Source organism: Hevea brasiliensis, chromosome 14 (assembly GCF_030052815.1).
Source record: "Hevea brasiliensis isolate MT/VB/25A 57/8 chromosome 14, ASM3005281v1, whole genome shotgun sequence".
Lineage (NCBI taxonomy): Eukaryota > Viridiplantae > Streptophyta > Magnoliopsida > Malpighiales > Euphorbiaceae > Hevea > Hevea brasiliensis.
The window spans coordinates 16,173,195-16,188,183 of NC_079506.1; the positions used below are offsets into that span (position 1 = coordinate 16,173,195).

The 14,989-nt window shown below is 32.5% G+C and overlaps 2 protein-coding genes across 2 annotated transcripts in view; one reads left to right on the forward strand and one right to left on the reverse strand.

Moving 5' to 3' along the window:
* Window positions 1–14,989, forward strand: part of LOC110631969 (purine permease 3-like) — a 92,300-nt gene that overhangs the window by 8,534 nt on the left and 68,777 nt on the right. The window lies entirely within an intron of this gene.
* On the reverse strand, window positions 7,275–13,597 carry LOC110632000 (uncharacterized). Its single transcript, XM_058134326.1, has 7 exons — window positions 13,479–13,597; window positions 13,136–13,277; window positions 12,950–13,054; window positions 12,903–12,906; window positions 12,492–12,850; window positions 7,564–7,727; window positions 7,275–7,453 (listed from the first exon to the last, which is right to left on the reverse strand). The coding sequence occupies exons 1-7, from the start codon at window positions 13,534–13,536 to the stop codon at window positions 7,275–7,277; spliced, it is 1,011 nt and encodes a 336-aa protein (XP_057990309.1). The 5' UTR covers window positions 13,537–13,597.

The following is a 14,989-nucleotide window of genomic DNA, read 5'->3' on the forward strand; positions in this document are numbered from 1 at the left end:
TTTACTCATTATTATTGTATTCCATACCTCCATCACTTTTCTCACTAATGTGATCCCATTTTGGGTTTTCCATCCTTGTCATTCTCCTTGCCAAGAATAACACTTAGCCTATCCTATATCTTAACTTTGTTTCTTTTATTATGCGCTCTTTAGGTTGTCCTTTCATTTATTTCCTTTGTCTTACCCAAAATAGAACTTGACTATTCTATCCCTGGTTCCATTCTTCTTCCTAACATAATAGCATTTGCTAACTATATCTTCAGAGTCTCTATCGCGTTATCATATGTCCGTATACTCAGATTTGGTCCTTTGACCACTCTAGCTAGTACTTCCACTAGCATTTAGATTATATTGCATCTACAATCAATTGCCCAAACTTTCATTCTGCACTTTCTTTATCCATTGGCCTTCTGTGATTTATCTTCGCTAATTTATTACTCTTAACACTATTATAATTAGATTATACTATTGTTTTGAATAATTTGAAATTAGAAAGGAACTCAGCAAATTACAGTCATACTTTTATTGTATGATCTCTATTCTTATCCTTTAACTTACATAATACCCTTAATACCTCGAGAACTGATTCTGCAGTAATTTTATTTATTATTATTTTTATTATAATTATTATTATTATTTTCCATGTTTACTCAATTCCAAAACTTAAGATTTCGGGCACCCAAACCCGTCATCCAATTCAAAGGATTTACATCCATCGTGATCTGATTATATATGATTCCTATAATGGAACTTGTATCCTCTCCAGGATACCCGAGCCAACTACTCTCTACCACACTCTACAGTCCCATCTGGGACACTATTCCATAAGTCATCATTATCAGTAATAACCTTCGATCCATTCTGAAAAGATAGGACTATATCCTAACTTGCTGCAACAAAGGTACTACATCTACCACCTTGCCAGAACCATGTCAAGTTAATGACTCTTTTATCATATCATAGCTCTATAAATCATCAATTCATAGTTTCGACCTTCTCTAGGTAGTAGAGTTGTACTTTATTCCATACTGATACACACAAGGTATACTATTCTCACTCTATAAGTGTCACCTTTACTTTGCAACTAGTCCGAAACCTCTGGTCTGATGGCAACTCTTGATGAAACTCTAGCTCATGTCAGTAATCGAGTCACCGACTCTAGTTATCACCCAACCGTGACCTTTCAATATTCTAACTCTAAACTCTTAGCCAGAGTTCCCAACTCCTCTGCAAATATAGAACTCGCTCGCATAACTGTACCAAAACACAAGCCATCTCAAACACCCTCATTATGGAGCACCACGGGGATGCACGCAGCTCTACACAATAATCTCATGTTTGCATCAGAATCGCAGCTACAGAGCGGACATCGAGAATATTGTATAGTTACTACGATACGCCCCGATGCACTAGGTCTCCTAATTTCTTATCTCTCCCGAATCTTCTATTATCACAAACTTATTCTCGATCGGGTCATCTACCGATGACCGCCAAGAGTGGTATCCTCATCCTTATCTAGGCAACTGCATTTTTAAGACTCACTTTTATGTACTCGTGTCTTACAGAAATGGGCACACCATTTAAACCCATACCGACAAAAATATAACATTTCTTGGAGTACGTATCCTCATGATAGATCTCACATGTCTACTAACTCTATTTCACATTTCTGTACTCCACGAAAATCAAGACACTAATCGAGGTAATCTTATATTTCCGAGGTATAACGTAGAATCTAGAAACAAAGAATTACAGAAAAGACGAAATGTAATCCTATACTCCGCATGTGACTCCTAGTAGACTCTTCCCAACACTTAGATAATTTTTCCCTATGAATCTGGAGCCTAAGCTCTGATACCACATTTGTCACGACCCAACCTATGGGCCGGACCGGCACTAGGACCTGGGCCAGCCTAAAGCCCCCGAGGCCCGTAGTAAGCCTAACTGTTCATTTACCCAATGCTGAGGCCCATTTGGGCCCAATTTCAAGAAAACAAACGGACAGAGTCCGGCCATAAAATGGACTTACCAACGGGGAGTTTTTGACTCACCCGACTGTAAACACAATAAACAATCCATTGGGAGCTCACCACCCTCCACATACTCATCAACATAATAATAAATGGGAGCTCAGCTCACTCATCCAATCCATCAAAACAGACTTAAAATATTAAGTTTACAGGTCCAACATGATAATAATATTACAGACCAAATTCAAATAATTACTGCTAACACATGCGGAAATTCTAGGAGTAAATAAAATTACACAAATATCGATAAACAACCTGCGAAGTATAAAAGCAGGTTAACCCAGAATAAAATATCCTCCTGCTCAGAAAATTTTTGAACAGAGTGAGCGTTCGACTCAGAGAGTAAAATATCAATTTTAACCATAATCTCTATAACTATCTAAAACTAATGCAACCTGTGGAATGAAGTGCAACATCAGCAATAAATTCACATCATAACATCAGAAAGGAAATTTGGAGCACTGACACACCCTGTAGTATCAATCATAACATATGGGAGCTGATCCCCTATACAGCTCTCTTAAATCCAACCCGTGCCGAATTACTCAAGCTCTGACTTCCACTTAATAACCAAATCGAGGGTCCCAAATAATTACTCAAGCCGTGACTACCCCTCAAGGATCGGGTCCCAAATGATTACTCAAGCCGTGGATCGCCTGGCCCTATCCATAGTCCACACCACATCACACGCACGCCAACGCACGCACACTGCTCCAAATTACCACAACAACATTCATGGCACATTAACAGTTATGAATGCAACATAATTCGTGCCTAGAGTTTAACTACATAAATATATGCATATAAGTGATGCATGGGCATGCTTGAACATATAATAATATCGAAATTACAATTAAAATTAATATTCTACTCACAAACTTGACGACAAATTACTGTGGCGGGCGGAGGAAGAAGGTCATCCGGCTCACCGACAATTACATTACATCTATTTAATAAATTTGACTCAATACAAACAAAGAAAAGATCAAGTACGCCCTAAGTCGTGTTAAAAATCCGCAGAGTCTCCCCGCACCTAGGACCTACCCAACCTGCAAAAGGGCTAAAAAACGCACTTCTATATTCACAATCCATATATCAACAGTTCAATCATATCACACAGCCCCTCCTGGGCCCATCAAATCAATCACCCATCACAATACGCAAAATTTCAATTTAGTCCTTATTATTAATCATTTTTGCAAAAACTGCTCAAATAAGCTCTAAAAATTATAAAACTCTGCCCCGCGGTCCTTCGAAATATTACTAAGCTATTGCAAAAAGAATCGTAATTTTCTAAGCTACCACGAATATTTTATGGATTTTCAATCCTATTTAAGCACTAGAAAATTACGAAAAAGAAAGGTTCGGGTTTACCTTTGCCGATTCCGACTTCGGGAACGCGCTCGGGATGCCTGACAATGGTGGGGTAGCCAAAACCTCGATCCACCGGAGACTTTTCCTAGTGGTCTGTTCGCCGTAAATTCACGCATCCCACAACTGTCGAATTTCCGCGAATTGAGGATACCTACACGAAGCCCAATAATAATATATAAAAAATCAGGGGTGTTACAATATTATTTAATCCTTATATTTTATTTGTATTAAACTGTTTATTCCCTTTGTTAATTTTTAATTAGTCATTATGTTTAAATATCGATTAAATTATTATTTAATCTCTTTACTTTAATGAAACTAATCAATTGATCCTCGTGTTTTAAAAATATATTAGTTAATTTTTATAATTTATTTTGATTAACTCTTTAGTTGATCTAGTTATTTTTTTAATACCTAAAATGTGCTAACTCTCTCATTCTTATTTCATTGTACCCATTTTTTTCTTTCTTCCCATATATCTTATTCCCTACCCATTTTCATCATTTATAGAAAAATGGTACAAATTGTCTGTTCAAAATGCTTAATCAATTCTCCTAAATTTCCACTTAATCAAGATAATAATCCGAGAAAATTATTTTCCTATAAAAAAAGCATAAAAATTATGCTCAAAGAATTAATAAAAAGATGTGAATAATTTTAAAAAACATAAATTCAGATTTAATTTTTATATAATAAAATTTTTTTATTTCCACTTAAGAATATATTTTTTAAAATATTATATTTTTTAAAATAAAAAGATCAACTAATTAGTTTAATAAAAATAGAGGACTAAATAATAATATTTTTAAAAATATAATGATCAATTAATTAATTTTATTAAAATAGATTGACTAAATAATAATTTAATTGATATTAAAATTATTGAATAATAAAAAATTAATAGAGTTTAAATAATTTTAAAAAATATATAAAAATTAAATAATATATACTTTAAAATATAAAAATTAAATAATTAATTTTATTAAGATATATATAATAGTCATTTTCTGTTCTTCTCTCACTTTTAAAAAGACGTGCCATTCACTTGGGTTTGGTAACCTTCTTTCTTTTATTTTTATTTATTTATTTTTTCGAAAGCTTAGTAACCCACTTTCATTCATCCCTTTCATTACTATTCAGTTGGTGATCTATATGCTAATACTGTAATTCCAAAACTCAACTCAACTCATTTTTAAGTCTCTTTCTGTCTCTATCAACACTCCCTTGTCTCCTTCCTCTTTCTCAATTAGTATGGTGTCTCTGTTTCTCTCACTCTATCTTTTGTCAGTCTCCCTCTCAAATTATCCAAAACTAATAATGAGAATTCAACCCATGGATAAATCAGAACAAAATTTTCAATTTATGAATAAATTTCTTAAAAATTTCTACAACAAAAATTTTGAATTGAAATATCAACAAAATGAACTGTGATTCAATATCAAAAATTGCCACCATTCATGTTCAAACCCAAATAAAAAGAGTCTTTGCAGTGAAGTTGATTTTTCTTGCATGCTATCGTCGAATTCTGGGACCTTGAAGAATTAATAAGTAAGGGATGAATTTTCTAATTGTGCAGCCATTATATTCCCACTTAACCCATTCATAGCACTTCTCGATCTTCACTCACCGATGCTTGGAGCCCTATGATTCTTCCTGTAGCGTGCTTGACAAGAAAAATTTAAATGTCAATATGACCTAGACTTTGGTCTAAGTAAATCCAAGGTTTATTTTATTTTATTATTATTATTTTACAGAGGAATTGGGGTGAAGGTTCGAACTGACACCTGATAATATTAATATTCATATATAATATTAATAAACTTTATGCCTGTAACAGAGTAATTGGTTTGCCAAATTCCTCAAGCTAAACATCACCATTATCATCTTAGTTGGGGCCACTGGCTCATAAGAAAACAATAGCACGAAAAGCACTGGCACACAGTAATACATTACTATTCATATTTAAAGCATTGATTTTTTGGGAGAGGGGTTCAACATCTAGGGGAATTTACCGTATAAGGATGAGTTAAAAATAAAAATGATTAAAAATGAGTGTAATATTAAAAATTTATGAGATCAGGGTGAGAAAAGTCAAGAATCTTAAAAACGCTAATATCAGTAGCGTTTTAATGTTCAAAACGCTATTAATAATAGCGTTTTATGCGATGACATCCAAATTAAAAAAAAAAAAAAAAAGCTGGACGCTACTATAAGTAGCGTCCAGCTTTTGTTTTAATTTTTTTAATATTTTAAATAAAATATAAATATTATTTTAATAAATAATATTATAATAATTAATATTATAATATATATTATTAAATATTATAATTTTATTTATTAAAATAATATTTATATTTTATTTAAAATATAAAATAAAATAATTAAAAATTAAAAAAAAAATTGCACACTACTTACAATAGCGTCCAATTTTTCTTAAACTTTTTAATTATTTTTTTTATTTTTTATTTTATTACATTTTAATTTAATTTTAAATTAAAAAATAATATTTATAACAAAAATATTATAATATATATTATTAAATATTATAATTTTATTTATTAAAATAATATTTATATTTTATTTAAAATATAAAATAAAATAATTAAAAATTAAAAAAAAAATTGAACGCTACTTATAGTAGCGTCCAATTTTTCTTAAACTTTTTATTTATTTTTTTTATTTTTTATGTTATTAAATTTTAATTTAATTTTAAATTAAAAAATAATATTTATAATAAAAATATTATAATATATATTATTAAATATTATAATTTTATTTATTAAAATAATATTTATTTTTTATTTAAAATATAAAATAAAATAATTAAAAATAAAAAAAAAACCAATTTTTCTTAAACTTTTTATTTATTTATTTTTATTTTTTATGTTATTAAATTTTAATTTAATTTTAAATTAAAAAATAATATTTATAATAAAAATATTATAATATATATTATTAAATATTATAATTTTATTTATTAAAATAATATTTATATTTTATTTAAAATATAAAATAAAATAATTAAAAATTAAAAGAAAAATTGGACGCTACCTATAGTAGCGTCCAATTTTTCTTAAACTTTTTATTTATTTTTTTTATTTTTTATTTTATTAAATTTTAATTTAATTTTAAATTAAAAAATAATATTTTATAATAATAAAAATATTATAATGCATAATATTAAATATTATGATTTTATTTAATAAAATAATATTTTTAATTAAATAAAAAATTAAAATTATTTTTCAATTAAAAATTAAATTAAATTAAAAATTAAAATTAAATTACAATACAAATTTTTTATATTTTTTTAATTTAATTTTAAATTGAAAATTAATTTTTATAATAAAAAATTATAATATATGATTTTAATTATTATACTATTATTTATTAAAATAATATTTATATTTTTATTTAAAATATAAAAATAAAATAATTAAAAATTAAATAAGAAGCTGGACGCTACTTACAGTAGCGTCCAGGTTTTCATTTAAATTTTTTAATTTTTTTTATTATAATAATATTTTATATTTTTAATTTTTTATTTAATTAAAATTTAATTTAATTTTAAATTAAAAAATAATTTTTTATAATAAAAATATTATAATATATATTATTAATTATTATAATATTATTTACTAAAATAATATTTATATTTTATTTAAAATATTAAAAAAATTAAAACAAAAATTGGACGCTAGCGTCTAGCTTTTTTTTTTTAATTTGGATGCCATCCGCACAAAACGCTATTATTAATAGCGTTTTGAACATTAAAACGCTACTGATACTAGCATTTTTAGGGCTCTTGACTTTCCTCACCCTGATCTCGTAAATTTTTCATGCCGCACCCTTTTTTAGTAATTTTTATTTCTAACTCACCCTTGTACGGTAAATTCCCCCAACATCTGCGAGGAGGGAAATTTGTGCTTCAACAATCAATGTATCATCCACTAGAAATCCCTTTGATGCATTATAAATATCATTAAGCGGCATGAACTCAGAACATCCCCAGCAATCATCGCCTGATTTGCTGTTAAACCAATCACTTCCTGTCATGAGGATTGAGAAACTTGTATCAGAAGTTTGTTTTGAAACTATTTACACTGCAGGCACAGAGAAATCACATACTTGTGTTAATACAGAATCTAAATTAGTTTACCCTTAATCTCATGATGGCTTTCCCGGACCTGATCTTTTACTGTCAGCTTATATTCTGTATACACTCTTTGATGAGGATGAGCACTGTTGTTAAGTAATTCTAAAAAGAGTGACACACTTTTGCCTCTTGCCATTGAATCTCCTTTGGGATATAACAGCAAGCGCCTGAAATCATTACCCACAATCATTACAAAATCAATAAAAACAAATCATCTATCCTGGGCTGGCAGTTGTTGAAGACTGATTCAACATTAGTGGTTTTCTGTTAGCACCACTTAGTCAATTTGTTGTTGTTTAGTCTCCTATTATTTCTCTTAGTTTGTTGAGTCAAAGCACTTACAGTTAGTGCCATATTTCTCTGATTTTATTGTTATCTTGTGGCTATATAAGAGTCATTGTTTTGTTTATTTGAACATATATTTAACAGTGCTCTTTCTCCAATTTGTTTGTGTCCTTTACTTTCTATTTTCTAGTAATTTACTTGATACAGCTAGCACTGTGTTCAAGTTTCTTGTTTTCTACCCAACATTGTGGTATCGTGAGCACAGACGGTTCTTGTTTGGGTTAGTGTGAGTTCAAATAGAGAGTACGAGAGAAACACGTGAGGGAGTGAAACACAACAGGAATTTAGCTTATGGCTATGAATGGTGTCTCAGCTTCTCTGCAACCACTCATACCCATTTTTAATGGTGTAAAATATTACTGGAGCATTAAAATGAAAACACTTTTTCGATCCCAAGAATTATGGGATTTGGTGGAAACAGTTTTGCAGATCCCGACATCGATGCGACAAAATTGAAAGAGAATAAGAAAAGGGATAATAAGGCCCTTTACAAAGATACAAAGAAGTCGTTAGTGAAGAAATTTTTGGTCGAATTTCAGCGGCGAGTACTGCTAAAGAGGCGTGGGAAATTCTACAGAAAGAGTACCAAGGCACGAGCAAAGCAGTTACTGTTAAGCTCCAAACACTACGCCGTGACTTCGAGAATTTGTTGATGAAAGAAGATGAGACGATACAAGTTTTTATGTCTAGAGTTTCCACAATTGTGAACCAGTTGAGGTCGTATTCTGAAAAGATTACTGACCAAGTTGTGGTTGAAAAAATTCTAAGGAGTTTAACTCCTAGATTTGATCATGTTGCAGTTGCAATTGAGGAATCAAAAGATTTGACTACTCTTTCTTTTGATGACTTGAAAGGGTCTTTGCAGTCTCATGAAGCAAGAATGAACAGCAGATCATCTGGTAAAGTGGATGAAAAAGCTTTTCAAGCCAAAGCTTCTTCTTCATCTGGTAGAGGCAAGGAGTCCAATAGAGGAGGTCGCAGTGGTAGAGCAAGTGGTAAAGGCAGAGGCAGAGGAAGGTCCAATGAACAAGCTGATTATCGGCAGTCCAGTGATGAACAAAAACAGTACAAAAGTAATGTTCAGTGCTACTATTGTAAAGGTTATGGCCATGTGAAAGCAGATTGTTGGAAGCTAAAAAGGAAGGAGAAAGCGAACTACGCAGAAGCGGAGGTTGAAGAAAAGCTATTCATGGCTAAAGAACATATGGTGAATGTGGCAACGGAAGTTTGGTACGTCGATAGCGGCAGTTCACACCACATGTCTGGTGAAAAATCTGCATTCAAACAACTTGATGAAAGCTTTAAGACAGAAGTAAAGCTTGGGAATGATCATGAAATCAAAGTGGAAGGAAGAGGTACTATTGCCATTCGGAATCAAAATGGTAATGTAAAGTTTCTTGATGATGTTTATTTTGCTCCGAGCTTGGCGAATAATTTATTGTGTGTTGGTCAGTTAATGACTGGAGGATATTCGGTCTTGTTTGATAATGATTGTTGTGAAATTAAAGAAAAGAAAACAGGCCAAATTATTTTTACGATTCCCATGGCTCGAAATAATTTATTTCCACTTGATGTTTCCGTTGAGAGGTGTGGATTGGTCAGGCGAGAAACTGCATGACTCTACCTTGTGGCACCTAAGGTATGGACATCTCAATGAAAAGGGGTTAAAATTGTTGAGCAGAAAAGAAATGGTTTTTGGTTTACCCAAAATTGAATCATTTGGGCTATGTGAAGGCTGTATTTTCGGGAAGCAGAGCAAAAAATCATTTCCGATTGGGAAGTCTTGGAGAGCATCTAAATGTCTTGAGCTCGTACATGCCGATCTGTGTGGACCGATGCCAACAAAATCTATTGGTGGATCTCAATATTTTTTGTTATTTACTGATGATTTTAGTCGTTTCAGTTGGGTATATTTTCAGGATAGCAAGGCAGAAACATTTCAGAATTTTCTAAAATTCAAAGCTATGGTTGAGAAACAAAGTGGCCAATTCCTAAAAATTCTTCGCATGCATCGTGGAGGATAATTTCTATCTGGAGAATTTAAAGATTTCTGTGAAAGTAATGGCATTCACAGGGAGTTGACCACTCCCTACACACCGGAACAGAATGGCATAGCGGAGCGCAAAAATCGCACCACTGTTGAAATGGCCAGAAGGTTGTTACAGGCAAAAAATCTTCCAAATAGCTTGTGGGGAGAAGCAGTTGCAACTTCAATTTATTTGTTAAATATTTCTCCTACAAGAGCAGTTTGGAATAAGACTCCTTTTGAAGTGTGGTCTGGTAAGAAGCCTTCTGTAAGTCATTTGAAGATTTTTGGTTGTATAGCCTATACCTTAATTAGCCAACAAAATCGTCAAAAACTTGATTGTAAATCTGAGAAATGCATTTTTGTTGGTTATTCATCTCAATCAAAGGCTTATAGGCTGTACAATCCAACTAGTGGCAAAATAATTGTTAGCAGGAATGTAGTGTTTGATGAATTTGTTAACTGGAATTGGTGTGAGAATCAAAAATTACCAACTGCTGGAATTCAGATTGAAGATGATATTTCTGTTCAGAAAGAAGTGCCCATTGATTCTCATGTCATAACAAATGCTCAAAGTTCTTTGCAATTGGAGGCCAGGCCAAGACGTCAAACTCAGCCATCATCTCGTTTGCGAGATTTTGAAGTAATTCAAGATGATGCTATTGATGACGAAGGAGACATAATTCAGTTTGCAATGTTCGCAAATGTTGATCCATCATCATATGGAGAAGCAGCAGAAAAAGAGGTGTGGTGTAATGCAATGAAGGAAGAAATGGTGTCAATTGAAAGAAATGGTACCTGGGATTTGGTTGACTTACCTGCTGGAAAAGAAGCAATCGGTTTAAAGTGGGTATTCAAAACAAAGTACCAAGCAGATGGAAAAATCCAAAAATATAAGGCGCGTCTTGTGGCCAAAGGGTACCGCCAACAGTACGGTGTTGACTACGAAGAAACCTTCGCACCTGTAGTGCGTTTTGAAACGGTTCGAGTTGCTCTAGCATTAGCAGCTCAAATGAAATGGCCTGTTTTCCAATTTGATGTGAAGTCAGCTTTTAAACGGGGACTTGCAGGAAGAAGTTTATGTGTCACAACCAGATGGGTTTGTAATCAAAGGCAAGGAGAGCAAAGTTTATAAGCTGCGCAAGGCTCTTTACGGCTTGAAACAAGCGCCGCGCGCCTGGTACAGTAAGATTGATGCTTATTTTCGAAATTCTGGTTTTGTTAGAAGTGAAAATGAACCAACTCTTTATCTTAAAAAACAAGTGAATGATCTGTTATTGGTTTGTCTCTATGTTGATGATATGATTTACATGGGGTCATCTTCTTCACTTGTTTTTGATTTTAAAGAGAATATGATGAAGTCTTTTGAGATGACAGATTTGGGAAAGCTTCATTACTTTCTTGGGGTGGAGATTATTCAAGCGGCAGATGGGATTTTTATATCTCAAAAAAAATATGCAATTGATCTTCTTAGAAGATTTAAGATGTTAAATTGCAATTCCACAGCCACTCCAATGAATGTGAGTGAAAAATTGCAAATTAATGACGGTTCGGAACCTGCGGAAGGGAAGTTTTATAGAAGTTTGGTGGGTGGTTTGATTTATTTATGTCACACAAGACCAGATATAGCCTTCCCTGTTGGTGTTGTTTCTAGATTTATGCATAATCCTTCAAAGGTTCATCTTGGAGCAGCAAAAAGAATTTTGCGGTATGTTGCAGGAACTCAAAATTTTGGTCTATGGTATACTGCTAATTCTGCTAATTCAGATTTCAAGTTAAAAGGTTTCACAGACAGCGATTGGGCCAATTCTCTTGAAGATAGAAGAAGTATTTCTGGACAGATTTTTTTTCTTGGCTCATGTGCAGTGTCTTGGAGCTCAAAGAAACAACCAACAGCAGCCTTGTCGTCGTCAGAAGCAGAATACATGGCTGCCACTGCTTCAGCTTGTCAAGCTATTTGGCTTCGGAGGTTACTGAAAGATCTTGGTCAAGAACAAGAGGGAGCAACTGAGATTTTTTCAGATAACAAGTCCACAATTTCGATGGCAAAGAATCCAGCTTTTCATGGGAGGACAAAGCACATAGACACCCGTCATCACTTCATTCGAGAGCTAGTCGCAACTGAGCAAATTGTCCTAAATTATTGCAGTACTGAAGAACAACTTGCAGATGTTCTAACCAAAGCACTCCCACTCAAAAAACATTCACACTTCTGTTCCTGTTTTGCTTTGTGTGAGTTTGAATCAAGAGGGAGTGTTGAAGACTGATTCAACATTAGTGGTTTTCTGTTAGCACCACTTAGTCAATTTGTTGCTGTTTAGTCTCCTATTATTTCTCTTAGTTTGTTGAGTCAAAGCACTTACAGTTAGTGCCATATTTCTCTGATTTTATTGTTATCTTGTGGCTATTTAAGAGTCATTGTTTTGTTTATTTGAACATATATTTAACAGTGCTCTTTCTCCAATTTGTTTGTGTCCTTTACTTTCTATTTTCTAGTAATTTACTTGATACAGCTAGCACTGTGTTCAAGTTTCTTGTTTTCTACCCAACAGCAGCATACCACTTATGATTTGCAAGAGAAAATTCCTCTGAACGATTGCGAGTTTTTTGCAATGTGGAGAATTTCTCAATCATCCATGTAAAGGTACCATCATCAGGTTCTTCTACAATGGAAAATCTCTCCCCTTTGCCTTCACACTTAATAACATGAATCTCTGTTCCGAAAACGCAGCAATCATCATCAACATATCCATTAGAAGAATCATTGAACATCTTGAGTGAGATTAGTTGGTCAAAACCATTTTCAGTCTTCAGCGAATGGTAACGCCTCATTTTATTATCTGCATCAACAGAAAAAGATAATAATAAATCCAGTCCTGTCAAATGGTCTAATCTATTTCCTTTGTGAGCATTTGATAACTTTAAGACAGAAAAGAGGTTAAATGGAAAGCCACCTTGGATTGTCAAGTACTTGTCTCGAATATGATCATAAATAGAAAATCTGAGGATCACATCAACTGGGATCCAGGAGGAATTGCATTTTCCTCAGCAATTGCTACGTAGAGAGAGATGTGATCATTCCCACCTCTTTTCACATTTCCAGAAGGATACAACACCAATTTCCTAAATATTGCAACACAAACGTTAACAAGTTACGACACCATGCTCATGTGAATACTGGTGGAATTAATTGCAAACCAATACCATTTGTAGCCGCCGGATTCAAAAACATCAGATTCGTACTTCTCAAGTCCAGTCTTCTTGAGTATTTTACACAATTGTGAGAATGACTCAATCTTTAACGTGTAGTGAGAAGGTGGCGCATTCCTTTTTGATATTCTAATGCCTTGCTCAAAACAGGTAAGAAATAAAAAAAAAAAAATTATGGTCTAATTATTCTCGCCGCAGAAATTAATTAATCAGATTTGAATAATCATAAATTCAATATATATATATATATATATATATATATATATGTGTGTGTGTGTGTGTGTGTGTGTGTGTGTGTGTGTGTATGTATGTACACACACAAAAGGTGATTCTTTACCGTGTGATTCTTCATTGTTAGAGGCAGCAGCAACTGTGTTAAGAAATCGTTCTTCCATATTTGCTGATATACCCTGCTCCAGATATCAACACCCATCTCGCTACTTATTTGGTCGCATATATATATATAAATCTTGTTCTTCGTTAGGGTCAAGTACCCTACTAGCAGTCGGGTCACATGCAACGGTTTAATTGTTAAAGAAAATAATTGTCAATCTAATTGGCATTTTCGTGTTTGAGAGTAAATTTATAATTTTATTGACTTTACGCTTGCCTTTGCCTTGATAATTTTTATTAACTTTATACTTGCCTTTGCCTTGGGAGCAATAGTTGTTCCCTTTTATCCCATAGAGAGGAAAGCAATATTCGCTGCTTCCATAATTTAATGATCAAAGGCTTATTTTAACTTCCGAAGTATTCTTAAATAGTCAATTGAATCCTTAAACAAAATTTCAATCAACCGGACATCTTTAAATGTACTCATTATTTACTCTATGAGTTGTTCTAGTTGAATGAGTTGCATCTGTGCTACTTATCACATCTATATGTGCTCTTTGGATGAACCAATGAAACTTGCTAGATGGAAAATGATTTATAATAGGCATTATGTATAATTTTCTTAGCTTGATATTAATTAAATTTAAGATTCTATATAGTGTTTTAGTCTCCATTAACAAGCTAATAATGCATTAGTCTCATAGGCACCAAATGATTTGAGATCAGGTTAATTAATAAAAGAATAATAATAAATGTTTGTCAATTTTTTGTTAAATAGCTGATTAAAATTTATTAAATTAGATCTAATTAAAATAAAATTAAAATTTAGTTATTTAATTATAATAAATTGATTTTTTATGATTTTAATAGAATTTAAATTTTAATTTAGTAGTGGTTGGTGTAAGTTATCCATAACTTTTCCAATGATAAGTTACCGGTATTACTTGAGAATTGGTTTCCAAGCACTCACAGCAAAAGATTTCAGTTATAATCATAGGAGACCTTCAGTAATAGAAGTGAGAGTAATTTATGCTTGAAGGATCAAGGTATCATTCACTCAAAATCCCTTTGATGCATCATGGAGATAGCTCAGGAGTATGAATCTTGAAAAATGCCAAGACTTGGAAGAATCAATGAAGCCGGTATACTACCTGTACAACAAAAGCTGGTAAAAAAGAATTAATCCCGTGGCATCCACAAATTTCTATTCATACCACTGTTAGAGGAGAACGATTGCCAATCCAACTATCCTCCTTGCCACAATCGACTACCGGGATAAATTTTACAGGTCGTCCTGAACTTAAAGTATTGTAATAACATTGTCCTTAAATTTTATTTTGTAGCATAAAATTCAATGAACTTTGATTAGTTAACAATAAACTCCTTCTCACTTATTATCACCGGTCTTCGGATTAACTTGGCAGTATTGTGCAAAAAATAAAAAATATTTTTTTTCCTTTTTTCTCTCTCTCTCTCTCGGTCCTCTCTCAATACGATCTCTTATCTCTATCTCCT